Consider the following 27,694-nt stretch of genomic DNA (forward strand, 5'->3'; position numbering starts at 1 on the left):
GCGGGACTAGGCTGCCGTCGGCCGCGCCCAGCAGGCGGAAGGCCCGCCTTCCGGGCCGCTCAGGAGAAAGCCCCGCCTCCGGCCCGCCACACCCCCGGGGAAGCGCGCCCCCGACGGACGGCCGTTTCGCCTCGCCACTCCTCCGGGTCTCCGCGGGAACAGCCGGCTCAGCTTGCTGGAGTCCCGGCCCTGGTGGACCCGCCCGCCAAGAGCGGCGCCGCCGCCGCCCCGCCGCTGGTACGCGGCCGGCACAAGTGCCAGCAGCCTAGAGCTTCCTGATTGGCCAGAGCACTAGGAAGGGGGCGGGGACTGCCTGGTGGGCCAGGGGGCGGGGCTACGGTAGCTCGGGCGCTCTGATAGACATGTAGAGCAACCAATGGTTGCAGGAAGATGGGGGCAGGAGGCCGGGGGCTACGTCGGTGAGGTGGGCACGTCCGTAGTGTTCGTAACGCTGAGTTAAACCGGCGTGTGTGTGTGTGTGGGTGGGTGGCACGTATTTGACGGGCGGACGAACGGGCTAACAGCCGTGGGAAACGGAGCGGAGGCCGGCCAATAGGCACGGCCCGAGGCAGGGTGGTCACGGGGCGGAGCCACTCGAGGCTCCGCGGCGCCGAGTGTGTGTGGGAAACGCCGGGGCGGGGCAGCCGCGACAGCCAGGCGGCCGGGCCAATGGCCGGTGGAGGGTCGGCTGCCGGCGGCCAATGACCGCGCCGCGTGCGGGGCGGGGGGCGGGGCCGCGCGGCGCCAGCGGGCGGGCGGGGGCGGGCGGCGCGGCCGCGGGGAGGCGAGGCGGGCGGTGACGGGGCGGCCGCGCGGGCGCGGTGGGGGCGGCGGCCCGTGGACGGCGCCCGTGGACGCGGCCCGGTGTCGGGCCCCTGGCACTGCGCTCCGGCCTCGGTCCGCGGGCCGCAGGGCGGCGGGCGGGAGGATGGGCACCCAGGGCAGCCCGGTGAAGAGCTACGACTACCTGCTCAAGTTCCTGCTGGTGGGCGACAGCGACGTGGGCAAGGGCGAGATCCTGGAGAGCCTGCAGGACGGCGCGGCCGAGTCCCCGTACGCCTACAGCAACGGTAGGCCGGGCGGCGCGGGGCGCGGCGCGCGGCGGGCCCGGCCCGGGCGGCCTCCGGGCCCGGCCTGCGCCGGCGGCGGCCCGGCTCGCGGCGCCCGGCGGCCCCGGGAGAAAACACCCCGTCGCGACGTTGTTTTTCTTCTCGACTTCCGGGTGCACGGCCGAAAGGCGCCGGGGCTCGCGCGGCCGCCCGCGATGGCGGGCGGGGGCTGTCGCGCGGGGAGCAGCGCGGGGTTCGGGTCCCCGGCGCCTCCCCGGCCGGTCCCGGCCCCCCGCTCCGGCTTCCGGACGGACCTGTCAAGCGCCTGCTGGCCGGGCCCGGCGCTGGGAGCTCGGGCGGGCCGGCGGCGCCGGGCTGGGCTCCGGGGCGGCCGGGGCTGGGCGGGAGGCGCGCCCCGGCGCCGCCGAGGCCCGGGCCCGGCTGCCCGCTCGGCCCGCGCACGCACGGCCGGCCCCGCGGCCGCTCTCGCCCTTCCAGGGCCCTCCCACCCTTCCTGGCCGGAGGCCCGGCCGGGCCGAGCGCAGGTGTGCCGAGGGCCGGCGGCCCGGCGGGCGGAGCGCTCTCCACGGGGCCCGGGTGTAGGTCTGAGAACGCCGGGAACGGGCTGGATCCTCCACTCCAGCACCGTGAGTGCCGCCCTTCCCCTCCCGCCGCCTCCGGACACGCTCCCCTCTCTCCCTTCTCGCCTCTCTCCTCTCCTTTTTTTCTGGTGACCGTGCTGGGGCTTGAACTCAGGGCCTGGATGCTCTTCCGGCTTTTTTCAGTCAAGGCTGGTGCTTTACCACTTGAGCCACAGCTCCACTTCTGGTGGCTTTTGCGTGGCCAATAGGAGGTAAGAGCCTCATGGACATTCTTGCCTGGACTGACTTCATTTGATCCTTGATCCTCAGGTCCCAATCCTAAGTAGATGGGATTGCAGGCATGAACCATCAGCTTGTTCGCTTATAAAGATGAGTTGAATATTTCTCTCTCTCGTTAATAAATCCCTCAGCATATGTGTTTACAGTTTTTTGTTTTCAGCCACAACCTGTAGGGCTTAACACATACAGGAAGGTCCCCACGTAGTGAGGGCCCCATTGCTCGAATGGCCCAGACTTTCCTGATCATAGCTGGGTTATTTATCTGCCTTAAAGCCTTGTCTAGCTTGTCTAGGTGTGTGAGTAACTTCACTGTCCACAATTTCACAAACGTGTGAGTCATCCACACTGCCTTTATGTTATTGTATTAGCACTGGAATCTGAAGCACTGGCAATGTGATGCTTGTGACCAAAGGCCCAACATCTGTGGGAACCTCTCCTGTCTGGAGATCCTGATGTGCACCAAGGCTTCAGATCTCTGTAGGCTTGGAAACCTTCCTCCAGGGAATTGGCTTATACAGCAGCAGTACTTTCAGGGATACGATCTACTCTTTCTGAGACAGGACACTTTGTGTGAAACTCCCACCTGGGTGTCCAGAGGGCTATGCTAGAGCAAATCCATCATGGATTCCTCATTCTAGAGCTGGCAGAGTCACATGCATGAAGCCCTGGGTTCGATTCCTCAGTACCACATACACAGAAAAAGCTGGAAGTGATGCTGTGGTTCAAGTGGTAGAGCGCTAGCCTTGAGCAAAAGAAGCTCCGGACAGCGCCCAGACCCTGAGTTCAAGTCCCACAATTGGCAAAAAAACCTGGCAGAAGAGGACACAAGTGTCCTGGGAAGGGTTTCTACTCATAAGCACTGCTGGTGGATCTGGCTCTGTGTTGTGGCCCTAGGGTAGTGGGTCTGTGTCAGCCCCACAGCAGAGTGCTGAGTGCTTGTTCTGGAGCCCAGGGACCATCTCTACTACAGCACACAGGCCTTGTTTCCCTTTATACTGTGGGCACTGAAGGACTTTTTTTTTTTTTTTTTTTTGGCAGTCTTGGGGCTTGAACTCTGGGCCTGGGCACTGTCCCTGAGCAATTCAGCTCAAGGCTAGCACTCTACCATTTGAGCTACAGCGCCACTTCTGGACATTTTTTTTTTTTTGTGGGTCGTGGGGCTTGAACTCTGGGCCTGGGTGCTGTCCCTGCGCTCTTCAGCTCAAGGCAAGCGCTCTACTGCTTGAGCCACAATGCCACTTCCGGTTTTGTAGTGGTTTATTGGAGATAAGAGTCTCACGGATGTTCCTGCCCCGGCTGGCTTTGAACCGCGATCCTCAGATCTCAGCCTCCTGAGTAGCTAGGATTACAGACGTTGAGCCACTGGTGCCTGGCACCGAGTGACTTCTTACCTCCACAGACAAAAGTCTGTCATAGTTTCTATGCCCATCACCTGTAAGATTCACATCCTTAATGAGTTGAGTCCATGCATATTGCTTCATTTCTTTCTGTGTTCCTTTGGGAATCAGTGTTATAGAAACTGCTGAGTGACATCTCTGTCCTTTGAGCCCAGGGATTTTGAAGGGAGGTACATGCTTGTGGACAAAACAGAACAGAGGTGGAGCTTGGCCATGAGTGTAATAGTTACGGAGATGTCTGTGAGACCATATGATGTTGCCCCCCAAGAGTGTGAGGCTACTGTGTATCTGTTCCTGGCATACTGTGTACCCCTTGGTGAAATCAGAGCTAGGGTGTCATATTAGTGACTCAAAAGCCAGCCAGAGTGTGTACCCTCCACCCACTAGCTCCCTGCGTTTCTGCTCATCTGACTCAAATTCGTTTCTCTCCCAGATGGTAGATTCAAGGAGAACGGTGATTCATTCCTCTGCGTTATATTTTCCTGTAACATGTATGTTCCATGTACGTCTCAATCATTTTGTGAGTTTACACACAGGAAACAACTAAGTGTAATTTTTTTTAAAGTTACTAGGGTTTGAACTTAGGGTCTAACACTTGGCAGGCAGGCTCTTTGCCAGTTGAGTCACGTAGCCCTGTTTGCTTTTTGCCTGGGTCAGCCTGGACCATCTTCTATATATACTTTCTGTGTAGCAGAGATGATAGGCTTACATTACTGTGCCCAGCTTTGTGTGTGTGTGTATGTGTGTGTGTGTGTGTGCATGTGCGCACATGTATATGTGTATGTATATGTGCTGGTCCTGGAGCTTGAACTCAGGGCCTGAGTGCTGTCCCTGAGCAGCAGGCTAGCACTCTCCCCTTTTTTTTTTTAAGTGTTTTTTTTTGGGTCAGGTCGTGGGGCCTGAACTCTGGGCCTGGGCGCTGTCCCTCAGTTCTTCAGCTCAAGGCTAGCACTCTACCACTTGAGCCACAGCGCCACCTTCGGCTTTTTTCTTTTTGCTTATGTGGGGCTGAGGAATTGAACCCAGGGCCTCATGCATGCAAGGCAAGTGCTCTACCACTGAGCCACCTTCCCAGCCCTTTTTAAAAAGTGTTTATTGAAGATAAAAGAAGTGAGTCCTGGAGTAGGCAGGAGTTAGCAAGGCCAGCAGTGTGTGTGTGTGTGTGTGTGTGTGTGTGTGTGTGTGTGTGTGTGTGTGTGTGTGTGTGTGTGTGTGTGTGTGTGTGTGTGTGTGTGTGTGTGTGCGCGCGCGTGCTGGTACCAGGGCTTGAACTCATAGCCTTGCACTCATTTAGCTTTTTCACTAATAGCCAGCATTGCCACATGAGCCATACTTCCAGTCCAGAAATTTTCTGATTTATTGGAAATAGTCTCTTGGGGTTTCCTTTTTTTTTCTCGGTCATGAGGCTTGAACTCTGGGCCTGGGCGCGGTTCCTCAGCTCTTCAGCTCAAGGTGAGTGCTCTACCACTTGAGTCGTAGCACCACTTCTGGTTTTCTGGTAGTTAATTGGAGATGAGAGTCTCACAGACTTTCCCGCCTGGGCTGAACCATGATCCTCAGATCTCAGCCTCCTGAGTAGCTAGGATGACAGGCGTGAGCCACCAGCGCCCGGCTTCTCTTGGGCTTTTCTTTAACTATATATATATTTTTTTGTTTTTTCTTTTTGGTACTGGGGATCAAACCCAGGACGTTGCACTTGCTAGGCAAGCGCTTTGCCACTGAGCTACATCCCAGCCCTCTCTTGGGCTTTTCTAAACCTGGGCTTGTTTCAAACTTCAGTCCTCACATCTTAGCCTCCTGTATAGCTATAATTATAGGCCATGAGCCATTATTGGCTGGTGTGGCCAGCAGTTCATAAACATGGGAGCTGTTAGAGATCACTGAGGTACTAGATCCTCTCTAGCTGGGAGGGCCACTTGTCACCCTGTTGTAGTAGAGGGTGACTTGTATGAGGGGATTGGGAGAGGCCACCCTGGTTAGTCACAAGCAGTATTGTTCCGGACTGATGGAGGTAGGGTTTTGAGTTGTTTTTCCGGGATAGTAGGAATTGAACTCAGAGGCTGCTGCTTCCTAGGCAAGCATTATACCAACTGGGCCACACCTCCAGCCTCTTTTTGCATTGGTTCTTTCTTTTCTTTTCTTGGTTGGTCATAGCACCTGAACTCTGGGCCTGGGCGCTGTCCCTCAGGTCTTCAGCTCAAGGCTGGTGCTCTACCACTTGAGCCACAGCGCCACATCTGGCTTTTTCTGTTTTATGTGGTTCTGAGGAATCGAACCCAGGGCCTCATGCATGCGAAGCAAGCATTCTACCACTGAGCCACCTTCCTAGCCTTGCATTGGTTATTTTGCATAGGCTGAACTGAGCTGCAGTCTTTCTACTTGTGTTTCTTTGTGTCACTGGGGATGAAAGATTTGTGTTACTCCACCCAGTCAGGATTACAGATTTGAGCAAGTTTTTTTTTTTTTTGGTCAGTTGTGGGGTGTGAACTCTGGGCTTGGGCGCTCTCTCTGAGCTCAAGGAGAGCACTCTACCACTTGAGCCACAGCACTACTTCTGGTTTTCTGGTAGTTAGTTGGAGATTAGAGTCTCATGGACTTTCTTGCCTTGGCTGGCTTTGAACCTTGATCCTCAGATCTCAGCTTCCTGAGTAGCTAGGATTAAAGGGGTGAGCCACCAGCGCCCTGCTCTTGAGCTAGCATTCTTATTCTTTTGTGTGTATTTGTTGGTATTGGGGCTTGTACTCAGGGCCTTACACTCTTGCCTGGCTTTTTCTGGTGCGCTACTATTTGAACCACACCTCTACTTCAGACATTTTGCTGGGTAATTAGAGTCTCATGAACTTCCTGCCTTTCCTAGCTTTGAACAGTGATTCTCAGATTTCAGCCTCCTGAGCACCCCCTTGAGCAAGAATTCTTTTTTTTTTTTGGCAGTTGTGGGGCCTGAACTCTGGATCTGGGCGCTGTCCCTCAGCTCTTCAGCTGTAGACTAGTGCTCTACTACTTGAGCCTCAGCCCCACTTCTGCTTATGTGGAGCTGAGCAATCGAACCAAGGGCCTCATGCATGTACTCATGCAAGTACTCTACCACTGAGCCACCTTCCCAGCCCTGCAAGAATTCTTAATTGCAAACAGAACTTTCTGTTTGCCTCTTTCAGCAGGTTCCATTGTAACATGGGACCAAGCTGGCTTTTTTCCCTTTCTCTGCACTTTGCCCTTTCTCTGCTCCCAGCAGAGTAGGGCCCAGAGATACAAATAATAGGAGCAAGTTGGCAGAATCACATACAGGTTTGTCTGTATGGAGTGAGGTTTCTCCTGGTAACCTTACTATTAACTGCCCCATCTAAGAAGGTGACAGGTGGTGAGGGTAGGTGCCCATGTTGAGTTCAACACGCTGGTTGTGCTGCTTTTTTTTTTCTTTGGTGGGGGGGGTCTGGTCGTGGGACCTGAACTCTGGGCCTGGGTGCTGTCCCTCAGCTCTTCAGCTCAAGGCTAGCGCTCTACCACTTGAGCCACAGCGCCACTTCCGGCTGTTTTTCTTTTTGCTTATGTAGTGCTGAGGAATCGAACCCAGGGCCTCATGCAGGTGCAAGTGCTCTACCACTGAGCCACCTTCCCAGCCCGGTTGTGCTGCTTTGTAAGGTTAGACTAGCATGGCCTTTCCTAAAATTTCAGTAAACAGTTCTGAAAGTATGATACTTAATTATAAGTGGTTCCCTTGGTCAATTTTGGCATTGCCATAAGCTCTACCATATGACAAAACGAATGCTTACGTAGCAGGCATGCCGCAAGACCAGCCAGCTCTGCAGGGTGTGCAGCCCCGGTTGGGATTGTTGTCTTGCGCATGTGCAATATCATCTTTTCCATTGCAGTGATTGTTTGTGGCTTGGGTGATGAACTAAATTTAACAGTGTTTCAGGAAGGAAGCTACATCAGGGAGCCAAGAAGTGGGAGGGAAGGACGTGAAGGAGAGGAGCTGGCCCTTGGCATGTCCTTTTGCCTCCTGTTTTGTTGGAAGGTGCAAAATTGCTGGTTCCTGAAAAGCTGGGTCTGGAGCCTGCAGCTAGTGCCTTAGGCACAGAAAAGGGTGGAGCTGCCCCTGGGTCCTCTTGTGGGCAGTGCCTAGGATGGATGGCAGGCCCCAGAGCCAAATCAGCCAGGGCATGGTCCTCTCTGCCATGTAGAACACAGGGAAAGTGGGACACCAGTGGCTCACGCCTGTAATCCTACCTACTCAGGAGGCTGAGATCTAAGGATCTCGGTTCAAAGCCAGCCTGGGCAGGAAAGTCTGTGAGACTCCTACCTTCAATGAACCACCAGAAAACCGGAAGTAGAACTGTGGCTCAAAGTGGTAGAGTACTAGCCTTGAGCAAAAAGGAGCTCAGGGACAGTACCTAGACCCTTGAGTTCAAGCCTCACGACCAAGCAACCAACCAACCAACAACAACAAAAAAAAACAAAATCAAGGAAAATCCTCAGTGCCTAGCATCCTGTTTGGGAGAAAGCTATGGCTGGACTTCCAGACCGAAAGAGGTGTTAAGGACCAGCCCCCGTGGGGAAAGGAGCCGCTTGAGCCAAGGCCCGCACGGTGAGGTCACAGTTAGAAGACGGTGGCAGAGTAGGCCGAGTAATCCTGAGACAGACTTGGACTTGGAACGTCAACAGGTGAAGGAAGAGCCTCAGTCCTCAGCTTGATTGTGGCGGGCAGTTCTCAGGTCCATCGTGTGTGACTCTTTCGGTGAGATCCGCGTAGCAGACACAGTGTTGATCTATGGACATTGTCCTGCGGAGGCGGAGGAGGGGTGGGGGCCATGGTGAGGTGAGGTGGAGAGGGCATCAGTATGAGGACCGTGGGCGTGACCAGATGCCTGTGGCAGAGCCCACCAAGAGCCAGGCGTTCTACAGCAGAGGGGAGAACAGCTGCCTTGAGAGTCTGTGAGCACAGAAGGGCTGCTGGGTTCAGGAAGGAGCAGACTGTGGTCTTGGATGAGGGTGAAGCAGAGCCACTTCGGTCTCCACAGTGGATGTGGTCCTGGAGCCAAAGTGTTTGAGAATTAAAGCCACTTACGGATTGACCCTGGCACCACCAGCTTTGCTCTGAGGGGTGGTCATCGGGCTGGCCTGTGTCCCTGCACTCTCCCTCAGGGTGAGGCCCACCACAGAACGGTGGCAGGACAGGGAGCCTGGCAGCAGAGAGGAGGTGTGAAGGATGTGTATAATGTCTGTGGCCAAGCCCCCTGCCCTTCTTGCTTTAGTAATTCTTTTGGATAGAGTCTCACATTTTTGTCTAGGGCCAGCTCCAGTCTGGACTGCAAGTCTCCCATGTAGCTGGAATTGCAAATGTGAGCACACGTGGCCTTTGCCAGACGAATTCTACAGAGTCAGGTTTGCAACAAAATGAAACACTATCAAGACCCAGGAAAAGAAATTGGAGAGTACTTGTTTCCTTCCATGCAATGGCAAAAATGGGATGGTTTCCACGGTGCTCCTGGCAATGTGATGCTGTCTTAGGCAGTAGAGAACAAGAGCAGAGGAACCTGATGTGTGGTCCTCAAGAACACCACAAAGCTAGGTGCCATGTAGGGTGCTGGTGGCTTAGGCCTGTCATCCTACCTACTCAGCTGAGATCTGAGCGCTGCTGTTCAAAGCCAGCCCGGGCAGGAAAGGCCATGAGACTCATCTCCAGTTAAGCCCCAGAGAAGCCGGAAGTGGAGCTGTGGCTGAAGTGGTCATACACTAGCTTAGAGCAAAAGAAGCTCAGGGACAGTGCCCAGTCACTGAGTTCAACCCCCAGCACTAGTACAAACAGAAGTGGAAATGGGGCTCAGGTGGTAGAGCACCAGCGCTGAATGAAAAAGCCAAGCAAGAACATGAAGCCCTCAGTTCAAGCACACACAGGCTGGGTGCCAGGGGCTCATTCCTGAAATCCTGCTACTCAGAAGGCTGAATTCTAGAAGACAGTGATTCAAGTCCAGATCAAGCAGAACAGTTTGCTACATTCTCATCTCCAAAATAACCAGCAAGCCGGGTGCCGGTGGCTCATGTCTATAATCCTAGCTACTCAGGAGGCTGAGATCTGAGGATCGCTGTTCAAAGCCAGCCTGGGCAGGAAAGTTTGTGAGACTCTTATCTCCAATAAAACCACTAGAAAACCGGAAGTGGTGCTGTTGCTCAAGTGGTAGAGCACTCGCCTTGAGCTGAAGAGCACAGGAACAGCACCCAGGCCCAGAGTTCAAGTCCCACGACGGACAAAAAAGAATAATGATAACCAGCAAAAAAGTTGGGCTAGAGATATGGCTCAAGTGGTTAAAGGGCCAAACTGAGCCGGGTGCTGGTGGCTCACGCCTGTAATCCTAGCTACTCAGGAGGCTGAGATCTGAGGATCATGGTTCAAAGACAGCCGGGGCAGGAGAGACCGTGAGACTCTTATCTCCAATAAACCACCAGAAAACCGGAAGTGGCACTGTAGCTCAAGTGGTAGAGCGCTCGCCTTGAGCTGAAGAGCTGAGGGACAGCGCCCAGGCCCAGAGTTCAAGCCCCAAGACCGACCAAAGAAAACAAAGTGCCAAGCCGTAGTGTTACCTTCTAAATCAAAACCAAACCAACGTCAAAAATGACTCCTCAAGTTTTGTTATGTTTTCAGCTTGAGCACCTTGTTCCTGCCCCAGTCCTAGGTGTGTGTGTGTGTGTGTGTGTGTGTGTGTGTGTGTGTGTGTGTGTGTGTGTGTGTGTGTGTGTGTGTGTGTGTGTGTGTGTGTGTGTGTGTGTGTGTGTGTGTGTGTGTGTGTGTGTGTGTGTAGTGTTGGTTATTGAGAGTTTGCCTTCCACTTGCTAGGCATGAACTCTACTACATGAACCATACCTCCAGTGCCTTTTGCTCTTCGTTGCTTTTCCGATAGGGTCTCATGGTTCTTTTGTTGGTCAGGCTGGCCTGGACGATGATCTTCCTACCCAGGCCCCACATGGTGGGGATTGCATACCGTGTCCAGCCTCTTCAAAGGGTGTCCGTGATGGTGATTTCCACTAGGTTGCTGGAGCTCCTTGTGTCCACTTCCCATCCCATTTCTGAAGTTGTGGCTTTGTTGACCCAAAGGCACACTTCCAAGCCAGCATTCCGTGTAGTGCCAGCGAGTGCCTCCTTTCTGTACTGAAACACCCTGACTGCCTGTCAGTCTGTGGTAACAGAAGTATTAGCCTTAGCGTCTCTCCCGGAGGTAGGCCTGTGCCTGTTGCCCTGGACCTCAGCAATACCATTGTGGCTTACCTGTCGTGGGGTATGCTTTGAATACTTTTCGTGGGACTTCCTCAAGAAGGTTCTTTTTGCTGCTTTGTTCTGGTAGATTTTTGTTTGTGGTGTGGTCCTGAGCTCTTTTGCTCAAGGCGAGCACTCTACCCCTTGAGCCACAGCGCCACTTCTGGCTTTTTCTGTTATGTGGTGCTGAGGAATCGAACCCAGGGCTTCATGCATCCAAGGCAAGCGCTCTACCCCTGAGCCACCCTCCCAGCCCCATGCCCATGCTTGAGTCAAGTAGTTTCTTTGGCAGAGGTATGTTCTAGGGCCTTACCTCAGGATTGAACAGTGAAGGTTGGGCTTGGTGTCCTTTGAAGAAGGGTTATCTGGCCTTCTTCTCCAGAGGGGCCTTCTCTGATCTGAGCTGCTGGTGACCTGCTGCCTGTTTCTGTTGGTGGCACACCACAGTATTCCTCCTTGCTTTCTCCATTTCTGGACGTTCAGCCGGAGTGGTTTCCTTGCCTAAGGAGCACCACATGGGAAAGCAGCAGCTGTCCTGCGTGGTGCTGCATCTTTGATGGACGTGAGTCTGAGCTTGACGGTGCTTCTATGAAGTGGATCAGGAGATCAGCAGCTGGGATTAGAGGGTGTGGAGACCACCAGTCCTCACTTGCTGCTCTGTGAGGGTGGGGTGTTTTGTGGATATCCACCCAGGAGGCTTCTAGGGTCCAGGAAAGCAGAGTTGTACTACAAGAGGAACTCGAGAAGGGCAACATGCCTTTCCCTGGACATTAACTGGGCATTCCGGTGGCAGTAGCTTTTCTGAAATACTGGGAAGGATAGATACTAGTATTTTCTATTTCTTTTTTTGTTGGTTTTTCAGTGCTGGGGATTAAAACCAGATCCTTGAACATACTTGGCAAGTATTTAATGCCGAACTACATCCTGAGACCATTCTGGTTTTTTTTTTTTGGGTCCGGTCGTGGGGCCTGAACTCTGAGCCTGGGCGATGTCCCTCAGCTCTTCAGCTCAAGGCTAGCGCTCTACCACTTGAGCCACAGCGCCACTTCCGGCTTTTTTCTTTTTGCTTATGTGGTGCTGAGGAATCGAACCCAGGGCCTCAGGCATGCAAGGCAAGCACTCTACCACTGAGCCACCTTCCCAGCCCCAATCCATGAGATTATTATCTCCAATTAACCACCAAAAGCCAGAAATAGAGCTGTGGCTGAAGTGGTAGAGTACTAGCCTTGAGTAAAAACCTAAGCTACATAGTGCCTAGACCCTGAGTTTAAGCCCCAATTCTCTCTCTCTCTCTCTCTCTTTCTCACACACCACACACAGACACTTGCGCACACACACACACACATAAACACACCCCATAAAAAAAAAAAAAGCCGGGCGCTGGTGGCTCACGCCTGTAATCCTAGCTACTCAGGAGGCTGAGATCTGAGAATCGCTGTTCAAAGCCAGCCCGGGCAGGAGAGACTGTGAGACTCCTATCTCCAATAAACCACCAGAAAACCAGAAGTGGGGCTGTAGCTCAAGTGGTAGAGCGCTCGCCTTGAGCTGAAGAGCTGAGGGACAGCGCCCAGGCCCAGAGTTCAAGCCCCACGACCAACCAAAAAAAAAATAAAAAAATAAAAATAAAAAATAAAAAAAAAAAACAGGGATTGGGAAGGTGGCTCAGTGGTAGAGCACTTGCCTTGCATGCCTGAGGCCCTGGGTTCCATTCCTCAGCACCACATAAGCAAAAAGAAAAAAGCCGGAAGTGGCGCTGTGGCTCAAGTGGTAGAGTGCTAGCCTTAACCTGAAGAGCTGAGGGACAGCGCCCAGGCCCAGAGTTCAGGCCCCACGACTGAACCCAAAACAAATAAAAAATAAAAATAAAAAAAATAAGAGACTAGTAGAGTGTCTCAAGTGATAGAGTACACCTGCTTACTGAATATGAAGCTTTGAGTTCAAACTCCGGTACCACAAAACATAAACATAGCCGGCGCCAGTGACTCACACCTGTCATCCCAGCTACGCAGGAGGCTGAGATCTAAGGATATCAGTTCAAAGCCAGCCTGGGCAGGAAAGTCTGAGACTCTTATCTCCAGAAAACCGGAAGTGGCGCTGTGGCTCAAGTGGTAGAGCACTCTCTTTGAGCTAAAAAGCTGAGGGACAGCGCCCAGGCCCAGAGTTCAAGCCCAGGACTGCCCCAAAACAAAACATAAAAGATGTGAGCCTCAGAAGTGGTGCTATAGCTCAAGTGGTAGAGCGCTTTCCTTGAGCTGAAGAGCTGAGGGACAGTGCCCAGGCCCAGAGTTCAAGCCCCACGACTGACCAAAAACAAACAAACAAAAAAAAGATGTGAGCCTCAGATAGAATGAGACAGTAGCGTATGTGTGTTGTATGTGCTGGGGGTTGTCTGGTTCACCAGGGATTGTGTTGAGTCTGGCCAAAGTGCATGGGAAATACCAGTATCACACTTAAGTATGTCAGATTGGAACAGAATAGCTGGGTTGTGCATATTGCATCTTTACTCTTAACGAGTTCCTAAAAAAAACAAATCCAGCCTTCTACTTTACACACTCAAAATAAAGGTGAGTGATAGAGATGAGAGCCAAGAAGATACGCAGGAGTCTTTGGTTGTCGTTTTTGTGTATGTCTATTATTTCTTACCTCAGTACTTTGTAGTTTCCTAGTGGTATCTTGTTCCAATTCTCACAGACTTGATTGCCTTAGTGAGGCCTTTTGAAGAGAGCCAAATAGAGGGGGAAGTTATGACTGGGAAAAACACTAGGTTCAGGGCTGGGAAGGTGGCTCAGTGGTAGAGCACTTGCCTTGCATGCCTGAGGCCCTGGGCTTGAGTCCTCAGCACCACATAAGCAAAAAGAAAAAAAAGCCAGAAGTGGCACTGTGGCTCAAGTGGTAGAGCACTAGCCTTGAGCTGAAGAGCTGAGGGACAGCGCTCAGGCCCAGAGTTCAGGCCCCATGACCAGACCCCCCCAAAAAAAAACAACAAAAAAAAACACTAGGTTCGTAGCCCACGGTGTTCTGCAGGGAAGTGGCTGCCTGCAGACCGTGCTCAGCAGACTGAGTACATGTGCCAAACAGATCCTGCCGGCCCCTCTGCTGCCCAGCGCCTGGCCTTCCTCCTGCAGTTGCGCTTACAGCGCCTGGAGAAATGGTCTTCATGAGCAAGAGCTGCTGTACTATAGAAAATCCTCTAACTCACTGTTAAACAACCACATTCCAGAAAGTCCACACTTTATTTTATTTTTATTTTTAAAATTTTTATTATTTGTTTGTTTGTTGTCGGTCATGGGGCCTGAAGCCACAGCGCCACTTCTGGCTTTTTCTGCTTATGTGGTGCTGAGGAATCGAACCCAGGGCCTCAGGCATGCAAGGCAAACAAATACTCTACCACTGAGCCACCTTCCCAGCCCCTTTATTTTATTTATTTTTTGTCAGTCGTGGGGCTTGAACTCTGGGCCTGGGTGATGTCCCTTCAGCTCTTAAGCTCAAGGCTTGTGCTCTACCACTTGAGCCACAGCACCACTTTGACTTTTTCTGTGCATACGGTGCTGAGGAATTGAACTCAGAGCCTCGTGCATACAAGGCAAGCACTCTACCACTAAGCCACCTTCCCAGCCCAAGTCCACACTTTAGTGATTTGGTCCATTACTTCTTCACTGTCATTCTCTGAATCCCCATCATGAAGAACTCAGCGGTTTGGAGAACCGCTAAGTTAGCAGGTTAGGTAATTTGTGTGTTCTTGCTTGTTTGGCCTCCTAGAGCACCCTCCACACCTGGGAGTCCCAGAGCCACCATGTGCTTGCCCTCCTTGCCTTGTCTGTTGTCCTTGACCACTTCTAAAGGGCAGGACACGATTACCAGCCTCGCAGGGACGGGGCTTGGGAGGCTTAGGACACCGGCTTCAGGCTGTCACCTGCAAACATGGCCCTCAGCCCACCACACCCTTCAGACAGGGATTTGAAGCATTCCCTTTACTGTCTTGAAAAAAGACGAAACTCAATATATATTCTACCTACATACCAGCAGTACTTGCTTATAACGTAAAGGAGAAAGAAAGGGCTGTGATGTGTGATGAACTCACTTTATTATGTAAGTGTTGGAGTTCAGCTCTCCGAGAGGCTGAGAGAGTGACAGGTGAAGCGTATCTGGTGCCAGTGTTACGTGGGTGGTGGGATTTTTTTTCCCTCCAGAACGATGAGTAACTCTTGGCAGACTCCTGAGCACACTAGATACAGCCTCTTGTGACTATGTGGCAGGGCATTCCTGGGAAACAGTGTTGTGATCGGACATCTGTGCATGGTTGGGTCCTGGCCGGTCACGGTGTAAAGCATCTGAGCGGCCTAAAACCTGACAGCCTTCCCACAGTTGCAAGATTCAGGAAAGTTCTTGTGGTACAGGAAATTGTATCCATGGTGGCCCAGCTGGTGTCACTGGCCCACACCTTCTGACAGGTTTTTTTTTTTGTTTTTTTTTTTGTCGGTGGTGGGGCCTAAACTCGGCCTGGGCGCTGTCCCTCAGCTCTTCAGCTCAAGGTGAGCGCTCTACCACTGGAGCCACAGCGCCACTTCTGGTTTTCTGTTGGTTTATTGGAGATAGGAGTCTCACGGTCTCTCCTGCCCAGGCTGGCTTTGAGCCATGATCCCCAGATCTCAGCCTCCTGATTAGATAGGATTACAGTCGTGAGCCACCAGAGCCCGGCTTCCTGACAGGTTCTAAACAGCTGTGGGTGAATGGTACCTGGCTAGATGTGTGGGAGACGCTGCTCCTGCAGTGCTGTACACTTTAAAAATACTTTTAAATACTTGGGTTAAGTGAATTGCCATTCCTTAAAGAGACCCCTGTTAACATAAAGATACTTGAAAACACACATTAATCTATAGGGTCAGAGATAGATGACGAAGGAAGCAGATTTTTTTTTTTTTTTTTTGCCATGGCTGAGTGAGGCGACAGGGAGCTCTCTGAATTTGGCAGTAGAAAGACAGACTGTACTCAGAGCAGGTACTCAGAAGGCTGCATGAGCCAAGCGAAGGACACAGGAGGCGTATTCTCTAGGAGAATGGAGACATGGATGCCAGACACCACTGGGCATGGGGGAAAGTGGAAGCAAGGAGCTCACAATGGCCAAGCGAGGTCCCTCCTAAATGAGGGTGTCCTGGTGTCAGCAGATAGGAGTCCAAGGCAGGAGCTGTGTCTCTTCTGCATAACCATCAGCCCCAAAGAAGAGGCCTTCAGACACACTGCTGCACGCAGACACACTGCTGCATAGCAGCTCCCACCTGTCAGGATAGCGCCGCAGCCTCCCGAGGCTGCTTCAGGTCCCCAGCGGGTAGGTAAGACCGCAGTGGGCAGACAAGACCCTCAGGACAGCTCTAGGCATCCAACTAATGGCATTACTGCAGATGCCCAGTCCAAGAACAAGGACACCCAGGCCCACAAAGCCTCTAGAAGTTAGAAATGAGTAAAAATACTTTAAAATACAGTAGATGGACTAAAGAAGTGAAGTTGAGGACATTGATTATAAAATAGAACCAAAAGACAAGACATATGGGGGAAGATTAGAAACCCGATGCTTGCCTCAGAGGTCACTCTAGCCAGTCTGTCAGGATGAGGGACAGGAGGCAGGCTTGGGGAGCAGGGAGCAGGGGAACACAAGGGTGCCATGTTCAGATAGAAGGGCATCTGAGCAAGGCTCTAAGGAGACAGGTCCATCGACCGCAGGCTCAGAGCGCTGGGTAGCCATGCCCTGTGAGCCGTTGGAGGAGGAGGAGGAGATCCTTTCTGAAGGAGGATCAGAGATCAGACTGCACTGCTCCTGGGGCTGGGCAGGGCTTAGGGATGAGTGTGTGTGTGTGTGTGTGTGTGTGTGTGTGTGTGTGTGAATTGTATGTGCTAGTTCTGGGTCTTGAACCCAGGGCCTAGACACTGACCCTGAGTAGCTATGTTTACAGCAGGCATGAGCCATGGTTTTTTGTTTGTTTGTTTTCTGCTGGACCTGGGCTCTATCCTTGAGCCTCTCTGTGCTCAAAGCTAGCCCTCTACCACTTGAGGCATAGCTCCAGCTTTTTCTGTGTATGTGGTACTGAGGAATCAAACCCAGGGCTTCATGCATGCTAGGCAAGCACTCTTCCACTGAGCCACCTTCCCAGCCCATCTCATGGATTTTTGAACAAGAAATTGTTGCTTGTATGGTAGACAAAAATCAGTAACCCTAGTTAATGGCTTTGTTTGTCCTGAGTTGAGCAAGTGTTCTGATCTCCCTGCCTGAGAGTCCCTGACTCCGATCTCACAGTGACTGTGCTTGTATTTCTTGTTAGGTGTATTATGTTTGGGTCTGCAAAGAGGCAGCACTCTGCTGGTGTCAGATGAGCAAGAAGGCCATTAGGAAATTTCCTTTCTTTTTTGGTCAGTCGTGGGACCTGAACTCTGGGCCTGGGTGCTTCCCCTCAGCTCTTCAGCTCAAGGCTAGCACTCTACTACATGAGCCATAGCACCATTTCTGGCATTTTCTGCTTATGTGGTGCTGAGGAATCTGGAACTGAGGGTTCCAGACTCAGCCGGTGGGGGGCTCGGTAGGTCCTTGGCACTTGTCACAGCAGGGTGCGTGCGTGTGTGTGTGTGTGTGTGTGTGTGTGTGTGTGTGTGTGTGTGTGTGTGTGTGTGTGTGTGATGCCAGTAATGGGTTTGAACTTCAGGCCTCACACTCTGCTCTTCTTGGCTCCATCTTTTTTTATTTCAAGTTTTATTGTCATAAAAGTTACATAAATCAGGTAATGAGTACATTTTTTTTTTGTGCTGGTCCTGGGGTTTGAACTCGGCCTGGGCACTGTCCCTGAGCTTCTTTAGCTAAGGCCACTTGAGCCACAGCTCTACTTCTGGCTTCTTCTGTGTATGTGGTACTGAGGAATTGACCCAGGGCCTCATGCATGCTAGGCAAGCACTCTACCACTGAGCCACCTTCCCAGCCCATTTACCCTTTGTTTCCTCCATTTCTGTGTCCCCCCTTACTTTCTCAAAGATAGATAAACAGTACAAAAAACAAAAACAACAAAAACCTCATTCCCACTTCCTGGAGTTCATTTTGCAAAGTATTATCTGATTAGAGGCAGCTAGGCCTTGTGCCTTTGTGACCGTCCCCTACGAGTCCCCTCCTTTGCTCTCACTGTGTGTGAATGCTTACAGTCTGGTATTGCTCTGCTATTTTTTTTAACTCCCCTTGATAGTGTTTCCAGTGTATTCTAGTTGTTGATGTCTGGGAGCTGTAGTGAGAGTTAAACTTTGAAGTAGGTCAGAGTAGGGGTGAGCTATCTTCCTCCAGGTGTGCGGGGCTCAGAACCCTGAGGAAGGCTGGCATATCTTCACCTGCGCTCCTGCACTGCCCTGCGGCTACCATGGGGAGTGGGCTGGGCTGGGCTAGTCTGGCCTATGGCAGTGCAGCCCAGAGCTGCATGAGCTGAGCGTTCCTCTGGGATCACCATGCCAGTGCCGGGAGCAGAGCCCCTGGGCGTCTGGCTGCTAACGGATGCCAAACCCTCCCCTTGCTCACAGGGATCGACTACAAGACGACCACCATATTGCTGGATGGCCGGCGAGTCAAGCTGGAGCTCTGGTGAGTCCGTGGTGAGATGGAGCCGGGGAGCCACGCCAGGAGACAGGACGGCTTTCTCCTTACTCTGTGTTTGTAGTAGCCATTTGAGCAGACCCTGCTCAAGTAGGAAGTGAGTTTTGCTCCATGACGAAAAGAGCAAAACGTATAGGATGTAAACATCTTTTGATACGGCCTGCTCCTTTTTGCCCCCAGTGCTTGCATGCCCCCCTCCCCTTCTCAGCCTGTTCCTGGGCTTCACATTAAGTAGCGTGGGGGAGGTGGCCTGAGTCTGAAATCTGAGTATTCAGGGTACTGAAGAAGGAGGGGTGAAAATTTGAGTCCAGCCTGGGCTATACAGGGACACCCTGCCTCAGAAAAATGAGGAGAACAAAAAGGAAAAAGAGCTTCAGTCGGGCACCGGTGGCTCACTCCTGTCACCCTAGCTACTCAGGAGGCTGAGATCTGAGGATTGCAGTTCAAAGCCAGCCCAGGCAGGAAAATCCGTGAAACTCTTTACCCAGAAGTGGCGCTGTAGCTCAAGTGGTAAAGCACTCACCTTGAGCTGGAGAGCTGAGGGACAGTGCTCAGGCCCAGAGTTCAAGCCCCACGACCGACAAAAAAAAAGAAAAGAAAAGAGCTTCAAGTGAGGACATGGGTTCTCCACAGTGTCCCTGGCTCCTGGGCCCATGTTTGGGGCTTGCTGCCTGTCTTTGTGCTGGCCGGGTGCTGGCTGGGTGTGGTCCTCGTGGTCAGCACAGCTGTGGCATAACCATCAGTTCCTGCGGTGGCCTGCCTCCCTTGGCCGCTCCAGAGTGTTCAGAGTAGCTACAAAGAAGAGAACAGGACAGAACTGAGCCTCTCACTCGCACTCTGGAAGGGTCCCACAGCCACAGTCCCGCCTGACCCTCTCCTCTCCCTGTGTTTCAGGGACACGTCGGGCCAAGGGAGGTTCTGCACCATCTTCAGGTCCTACTCCAGGGGCGCCCAGGTAAGTCGAGCAGCACTCTGTTGTTTTTCTTTTTTTCTTTTTTTTGGTCCGGTCATGGGGCCTGAACTCTGGGCCTGGGCGCTGTCCCTCAGCTCTTCAGCTCAAGGCTAGCGCCACTTCCGGCTTTTTTCTTATGTAGTGCTGAGGAATCGAACCCAGGGCCTCAGACATGCAAGGCAAGCGCTCTACCACTGAGCCACCTTCCCAGCCCCACTCTGTTGTTTTTCAAAGGGATGCTTCTCTTGACTCTTACTGAACATGTGCTCCTGTCCGATCTAATTCTCCAAGTACTTAACTCCTTTCTCTGTAGCTTGACGTGAGAGCCCCTCCTGGGTGAGAAGACCCATCCTCCGGTGGCCAGCTCTGGGTCTGGGAGCCCGGCCTCCCAGGCGACCCGTGCGCGGGGACACTGGACTCCACAGTGCACTGCTTCCGCTCCACAGCCCCTGGACAGGCCGTTGCTCTCATGGCTGCTGTGGCCACTAACAATGCCACAAGTGCTGTGCTCGGCCCCAGGTTTGGCTGTGAGCTGTCAGAAATGCAGCTCATCTCTCCGCTTCACTAGGAAGCAAAGGTGGCTTTCCTGCGTCTGCCCAGAACCCTCATGGGTGGACTTAGGAGCCTGCTGGGGCTGTGACTTTCTTTAGAGGAGGACAGGACTGTATCATATGTCAGCAGAACGGGGTTTTTAGGCCCCAGGCCCAAAGATTGCACATTTGATCTGTCTGCTCACATCCATGTGCCAACTAAAGAGGCGTGTCGTGAAGGCCAGAGAAAGGAGGTTTCGTACATGACAACCATGGTAATACAGCTTCAGTACATCTTCAGCCATCTTCAGAGTTGCAGACGTTGGCCTCAGGTTGAATAGGATGAACTGGGTGCTGGAGATTAAAAAAAAAAAAAAGCACATTAAAACAGTCCTTGTCAAAAGTATGGCTTGGCTGCTCATTATTCTAGCTTTGTCCCTGGAGGTATTCTGGAGGGGTTGTGTTACTTTACCATTGGAACAGATCAGGAACAAGTTACTTGATGGGTGGTCTCCTGGGCCTTTGACTGTCTCCTCCTCTTCCTCTTCATTCTCCTTCTACCAGTGCTTCATACCACTCTGTGTCTGACACCAGAGGTGAGGATGAGTTAAGAGAAAGCCAGAGGATAAAACCTGGGTGGCCCACAGACACAGGGCTTGTGAGGAGCGCTAGGGCAAAGGGTGAAGCTGGGCGCTGGTGGCTCATACCTGATTAGAACTGAGGGTCAAGGTTCAAAGCCAGCCCAAGTAGGAAAGTCTGTAAGACTTTTCTTGACCGGCGGGCGGGGTGGGGGGTTGGTTGGTTGGTTATAGGGCTTGAACTCAGGCCCTGAGCTCCTTTGCTCAAGGCTAACGCTCTACCACTTTTTGAGCCACAGCTTCACTTCCAGTTTTCTAGAATAATAATCTGGTTACTAATGGGAGCGTAGAGTAACAAGGCCTTGTACAGACACCCATTCCACTGCCATGTGTCTCTGCACCCCCTGGTGGTGTGAACTGTCTATACAGGTCACATTTTTGTCGCTCTCCTACTGTTTCCACCCTCCCCCCTCCCCCAGTCCTGGGGCTTGAACTCAGGGCCTGGACACTTTCCCTAAGCTGCTTTTGCTCAAGGCTAGCATGCTACCATGAGCCACAGCATCACTTCCAGTCTTTTTTGTTTATATGAACCCAGGGCTTCATGCATGCTAGGCAAGCTCTCTACCACTGAGCTACATTCCCAGCCCTCTCCTACCTTTTTTAAGAACAAACAGGGCTGAGCCCTGTTCTGCTCATACCTGTAATCCTAGCTACTCAGAAAGTTGAGATCGGAGGATCACAGTTCAGAGCCAGCCCAATAAAAACTCTTTATCTCCAAATAACCCATGAAAGCCAGAGCCAGAAGTGGAGGGAGGCGTGGCTCAAGTGATAGAGCCCAGCCTTGAGCAAAAAAGCCAAGCTAGAGTGTGAGGCCTTGATTTTAAGCCTCAGTACCAATAGTAAATAAATAATCCTAGCTAACTTGGAAGGCTGAGATCTGAGGATCATGGTTCAAAGCCAGCCTGGGCACAAATGTCTGTGAGACTCGAACCTCCAATTAACCACCAAAAAGCTTAAGCAGAGTTGTGGCTCAAGTGGTAGAGCACTAGCCTTGTACACAAAAACTCAGAGACAGTACCTAGGCCCAGAATTCAAGCCCCAGGACCAACATCCAAGAAAAAAAAAAATGACGTAAATGATGGTGGTTCCTGAAGAAACAGCTATTAGCATAAGCTATCACCATAAGCAAGAAAGAAAAACACCCAGGCCTTTCCTAAGGTCTGCTGTTTGTATAAAATAAACTTCCTGTGCAATGTGTCGTATGTGTTTTTAATTTAAAATGTCACCATGCACGTAATGTGTGGGACCTGTGTTTCTCATCTCACAGCTCACTTTGACTCTTTCTATGGTCATTGGCTGCACTCGTAAAGTACACTTTGCTTCTGACATTGTTCTCTGTGGTACTGTAGATGGAACCAAGGGTCTCATTTATGCTGGGAACGTGGTGTGCCTCTAAGCTACATCCGAAGCTCCTTCTTAACCTTGGTCATCCACACAGGATGTTTTACCTGATTCCTGCTGAGGATGGAACCTCTCGCACGCTAGGCAAATGTTCTGACACTGAGTGTGCTTTGATCTTACAAACATGCTGGGGTGGACAGAGGATGGATTGGTGCGCCCTCAAGTGTTCCTCAGAAGCAGATTGCTGGGGCTGGGAAGGTGGCTCAGTGGTAGAGCGCGTGCCTTGCATGCCTGAAGCCCTGGGTTCGATTCCTCAGCACCACATAAGCAAAGAGAAAAAAGCCGGAAGTGGCGCTGTGGCTCAAGTGGTAGAGCGCTAGCCTTGAGCTGAAGAGCTGAGGGACAGCGTCCAGGCCCAGAGTTCAGGCCCCACGACCGGACCGTCCCCAAAAAAGAAGCAGATTGCTGTGCAGAGGGTGTGCTCAATGCTTTAGGTGGCACTGCCCCTGCACTTCCTTCTCCTGTTTTTCCTTAATTCCCCTGGCAGGAGAGCTTCTGTGTCCAACAGTGGGGCTCATTCCTGGGCGCATATTCATTTGTTGTAAAGCTTGCCCAGCTCCTGGCACTCAGGTTCAAATTGGTCAGCTCTTCTTAGAGGACTGGCTTCAGGTAGGGTTCACTACTGGCCTCTCCCAAGTCGCTGTCCTGTTATGAGCCAGGACTGCTGGCCAAAGGGCAAGAACCATAGGTCTAGGGTCCAGGTAATTTCAACCTTTTGTTGTGTGTGAGTATTGGTGCTGTCTCTGAGCTTTTGGGCTCAAGGCTGGCACTCTGACACTTGAGCTACAGCTCAGCTTTCAGCTTTTTAGTGGCTAATTGGAGATAAGCGTCTCTCAGCTCTTCTGCCCAGACTGTCTTTAAACTGTGCTCCTCAGCTCTCAGCCTCCTGCGTTAGCTAGGATCACTGGTGTGAGCTGCTGGTGCCCTGTTCATTTTGACCTTTGTATTAGCAGGCCCTGGGGGCTGACCTTGGCTGGCTGTGTTTAGGAGACTGGCTTTAAGACTCCTCTTTTCCTGACTGACGTACAGAGCCCTCCCCCCCCCACTCTTAGCTGTGTGGGGATTTGTGGGACCTAGTGTTGCTCACTAGGTGGATTTTGACCCTCAGCCACTTTTGAAGAAGTAGGCTGAGAGACCACAAACACTGTTGATGTAACACTGTCTAGTGGCAGTGTTCTCAGTGGGTGGCTGGAGAGCTGTGGCAGTGTGGCTGCTAAGTATCTAGGGCACATGGAGACAGCCCAGAGTGGAGTAATTGGTCTCCAGGGGATATGACAGGAAGAACCCCACAGCAGGTCCTGCTCAGCCCAGCTCAGGGAGCCTCACAAAAACTGCTCCTGGAGTGACTTGACACCCTGCAGTACAAGTTTGGGGCCAGAAATCTCAGGGGTGCCCCCCGGGCCGAGTTCACTGACTGACTGTCAGGATACTTGGCTCCTGTCCTCTACCACCTTTCCCGTGCCCCTCACAGCCCTGTAGCCAGACCTGGGTAGGAGTTGCTTAGCTGTGTGGTATTTGACTAATTTCAGAATAATGACTGTGACAGCCTGGAGAATAAAGTTGAAAAGTTGGTTCTGCCCCTACTAAGTCCTCAGGAGAGGAGAGGTGCAGCATTTGTGGGCTGGAATGGTCCACTCACTCCACTTCCCACTGACCATTGGTAGCAGGTGCATTTCTTACTTGCCTGTAATCTCTCTTTTTTTTTGGGGGGGGGGGGTCCGGTCGTAGTGCCTGAACTCTGGGCCTGGGCACTGTCCCTCAGCTCTTCAGCTCAAGGCAACCACTCTACCACTTGAGCCACAGCGCCACTTCCGGCTTTTTTCTTTTTTTGCTTATGTGGTGCTGAGGAATTGAACCCAGGGTCTCATGCATGCAAGGCAAGCGCTTTACCACTGAGCCACCTTCCCAGCCCCTTGCCTGTAATTTCTTAACCCATGGGGTCTGCTGGGCCAGGTTCCCTGCCCTGTCCATGAACTGAGGTCTGTTGTGTCTAGCAAGTTCCCCCCAAGGACCCTGCTGTGGGTGACCTCTGTGCCTCTCTCTCCTCAGGGGATCCTCCTGGTGTATGACATCACTAACCGCTGGTCCTTTGATGGGATTGACCGGTGGATCAAGGAGATTGATGAGGTAGGTGTGGGTCTGGGCCCTCCACGGGAAGGCACGAGGCCCAGCCATGCTTGGCAACCTGGCATAGGCCTGCCTGCGCCCCTTCAGCAGTGTGCGAGGCTCAGACTGCCCTCCCCTCTGTCCCATCCCGGGATGCTCAGAGAGGACTCTACCTACTGTTGGGGGCGGGGGTGGGGGTGCTGGGTTATCCCTGATGAGTTCTGGACCCCATCCCAAGCACGCACCTGGGGTCCCCCGGATCCTGGTCGGGAACCGACTGCACCTGGCCTTCAAGCGTCAAGTTCCAACAGAGCAGGCCCGTGCCTATGCAGAGAAGAACTGCATGACCTTCTTTGAAGTCAGCCCCCTGTGCAACTTCAACGTCATCGAGTCCTTCACGGAACTCTCCCGCATTGTGCTCATGAGGCATGGCATGGAGAAGATCTGGAGGCCCAATCGAGGTGAGTCTGGGTTCACCTTGTGCAGAGGGGCAGAGCTCTGAGCTCTGTGGGACAAAGGTGGAGACCGGAGGGATGTTGGGAATAATGGAAGCAGAACGGCTCCTGAAAAGCAGCAGGCACCGTGGGCCGTGCCAAGCCCTAAGCCGTAAGGGGTGAGCTCTCTCCACGGTGCAGGGAGAGCCCACACTCCACATGCGTACGTTCCTCCTTGTTCCAAAGACAGGGTTTTAGGCTGGGTGGTCACAGAAGCCCCTACGTGACATCGTACCATATCCTGTGCAGGTTCTTAATCGAAAACGTGCTTTTGACCTTGAGGTTCTACCAGTGCACATGCACATGCGCATGTGTGCAATACACACATGCATACACAAAGAACTGGGTGGTGGTGGCTCACCTACCTACACAGGGGACTGAGATCTGAGGATTGAGGTTCAATGCTGTCCTGGGTAGGAAAGTCCATGAGACTCTTATCTCCAATTAACCACCAAAAAGCCACAAAGTGGAGTTATGGCTCAACTGGTGGTAGAGTGTCAGCGGAAAAAGTTCAGTGACAGCACCTAGGTCCTGAGTCCAAGCCACAGCACCGGCACGTGTGTGCACATGTGCACACACGAAGAACAAAGTGTTTTAAGTCCCTCCTCGGGATCCCTGGCCTGCCACGTCCACAAGGGCTCATGCTACACTCTGCAGACCACCCACAGCCAGCGACTGCTGGCTGGACTGAGGTAAATGACTGCAGACATGACTCCAAAAGCTCATGAGCCACCTTTTCCTCCAGTCTTCTGTGGGTAGTCTCCCAGCAGCACTTTGCAGTGTGCTCCCCTGTAGGAAGAAGGCAGGAGAAGGGAGCCACCCACTGGACCCTCCCAGGAGGTAGAATATTCTACCTCCCAGGAGGTAGAATAACTGGGCATCCAGGTCCCCTGGGAGTCCCATCCCGGGGCATCTCAGAGTTCTCTTCTGGTAGTCAGAGGGCTGTACACCCCTTAGCATCTCTACGCGGGCCTCTTGGCCCCCACGCCCCCTTCAGCTGTCTAACCTCCCGCACAGTTTTCAGCTTGCAAGACCTCTGCTGCCGTGCCATCGTCTCCTGCACCCCCGTCCACCTCATTGACAAGCTTCCGCTGCCAGTCACCATCAAGAGCCACCTCAAGTCCTTCTCGATGGCCAACGGCATGAACGCCGTCATGATGCACGGCCGCTCCTACTCCCTGGCCAGCGGGGCTGGGGGCAGCGCCAGCAAAGGCAACAGCCTCAAGAGGTCCAAGTCCACCCGCCCCCCTCAGAGCCCGCCTCAGAACTGCTCTCGCAGCAACTGCAAGATCTCCTAGCGGGACTGGTGGGCACCGCCCGTGCAGACTCTGGGAGCTCGTGCTGGGGCACTCCCGGTCGAGTGCTGGAAGGCTTGGCCACACAGCCCTGCCCAGGAAGCACCAGGCTTCCCACACCTGTGTCAGGTGAAAGGGGCGGTCCCATGGGAGATGACACCCCCCTCCTCCCCCACACACCCTGGGCAGAGGGGCCGCTGGTGCTACAGGGGCCCAGGTCTGAACTAGCCCGGATTCCAGGGCTACCTGGGCTCCAGCTGGGAGGAAGCCTGGCTCCCCCATTTATATGGAGAACATTTCAGCGTTTTGTACATTTTTACAGACCTGTCAGGGAAGCCTGGGCGCAGCCGTGAGGTGGGCTTGCGCTTGCACAGCCACGCCAGCTGCAGGGGCTCGGGGCTTGGAGCAGTGAAGGAGGGGGTCAGCACCAAAGCTGGATGTTCTTTGGACTGGCATGCACCTCTCCTGGGGTGCTCAGAGACCCTCTGGAAATAGAAGGGCCAGACACTGGTGGCCGAGACTCAGCTCAGCTTCCAGTCTGACCCAGGTGGCAAGTGTGCTGGGCCCAGGGAAGATGGATCCCCTGCAGCCCTCTCTGGATGATACCACCCCCATACACCAGAGCTCCAGCAACTCCCAGGAGAGTGAGGGCGAAGGTGTGCCCTGGAGCCTCACTTCCGCCCCTTCCTGGTGCCCCCTTCTCCCCGATGCTTCTGGTGGTGTTTACTATACACAGATTAGCCCAGCATCTCCAGACTGAGCGTGCAGAGCCATCTGCAGACCTTAAGTACTTGGTGGGGTGCAGCCTGCTGGTCTCTGGTGGGCTGTGGCCTTTCTGTCACCTGTCACTGGAGCCTGACACCACCCAGAGCAGCAGCCTCCGCCACCCTGTGGGCCGCAGGGTTCCATCCCGAGTCCCTCCTCAGGGACCACCAGCCCAGCCCTGAGCTGGAGCTCACAGGGCCCGCCCGTGCCCGTCTTGAAGCCATGTACCGATCCTCCACAGGTCCCCATCTGCCTGGGGCAGCCCCCCCTCAGTGGGAATGTCACCCCTGACTTCACCCTGGCCTGGTAATGCAGCCCTTGGTCACACTGGTGCTCAACTCTACCTCCTGCCCTTGGGCCCCCCGCCACAGCAGGAGCCACAACCCAATTAGGGACTTCTCAGTGCAGATTTCCAGCAGTGGGCCTGCCATGAGTGCTAGCAGGGCACCAGTTGACACGCAGCACCCTGGTCTGTGGTGCTGGGAGACGAGTCAAGCCACCACTGGAGGAAAGGCCGTGGGGACTGCCTGGCGAGCCCAGATCGCCTCCAAGCCCCCACCATTGAGACTGCCCCGCAGATGGCCTCACTCCTAGCCCACCTGTCCTGTTGCTGCCAATAGAGCCCTTTTCTCTGGAATCATGAACAGAATCACTGAGACTTTGTTCTGAGGACCTGGACAGGCATGCCTGCGCATCAACACTACTTCCGCCGCTGTGGACTCGATCCTGGACTCTGTACAGTAAATGTACTTCAGCTGTGACCTCTCTGGTTTGTATAAATCAGCCTCAGACTCACCTGTCTGTGATGTGTTGTGTGGTGGTGGGGGGGGGGGGGGGTACCTTGTGGTACACTCCGCCACAGGAGCCGCACCGCTTCGTTCCTGCTAGACTGCTCCCCAGGTCCTGCGGACTCAGTCCTGTGGCTGGCTTTGCCGGCCGGCAGCTGGAGTCTCATCGCTACCGAGGACCAAAGGGGCTGAGGTGGAGACTAGTCAGGAGCCACACGGCCTTTCTTAGGGTGTGGGCCTGGTTAGGCCAGGCCGGCCGCCCACCTCCCCGTTCTGAGCAACTGTCACAGACCCCTGTGAGCGAGCCCTGGGGTTGGCACCTAGAGCAGGAAAGCACTTGGAGGGGCGCGGGGGCTCTGTACGGCTCGGCTAAGGTGTGTATGGTGCTCAGAAGTCAGGTCCCTGAGTGAGGACCTGCACCTTGCACCCCGGGAACACAAGGCGGGGCCTCCTGGCTCTCCGGCTGCTGCAGTGCACACTGCCCAAGCACCCCCACCCTTCCACTCACCCACAGCCCCTTAAAAGCGGGAG

The 27,694-nt window shown here is 53.4% G+C and overlaps 1 protein-coding gene across 1 annotated transcript; it reads left to right on the forward strand.

The window, feature by feature from the left end:
- Positions 1–843: 843 nt before the first annotated feature.
- On the forward strand, positions 844–27,170 carry Rab40c (RAB40C, member RAS oncogene family). Its single transcript, XM_042668655.1, has 6 exons — positions 844–1,070; positions 18,122–18,182; positions 19,089–19,149; positions 23,765–23,842; positions 24,060–24,282; positions 25,333–27,170. The coding sequence occupies exons 1-6, from the start codon at positions 929–931 to the stop codon at positions 25,611–25,613; spliced, it is 846 nt and encodes a 281-aa protein (XP_042524589.1). The 5' UTR covers positions 844–928; the 3' UTR covers positions 25,614–27,170.
- Positions 27,171–27,694: the final 524 nt, after the last annotated feature.

This window comes from Dipodomys spectabilis, unplaced genomic scaffold, assembly GCF_019054845.1.
Source record: "Dipodomys spectabilis isolate Male_0828 unplaced genomic scaffold, ASM1905484v1 ptg000461l, whole genome shotgun sequence".
Classification (NCBI taxonomy): domain Eukaryota; kingdom Metazoa; phylum Chordata; class Mammalia; order Rodentia; family Heteromyidae; genus Dipodomys; species Dipodomys spectabilis.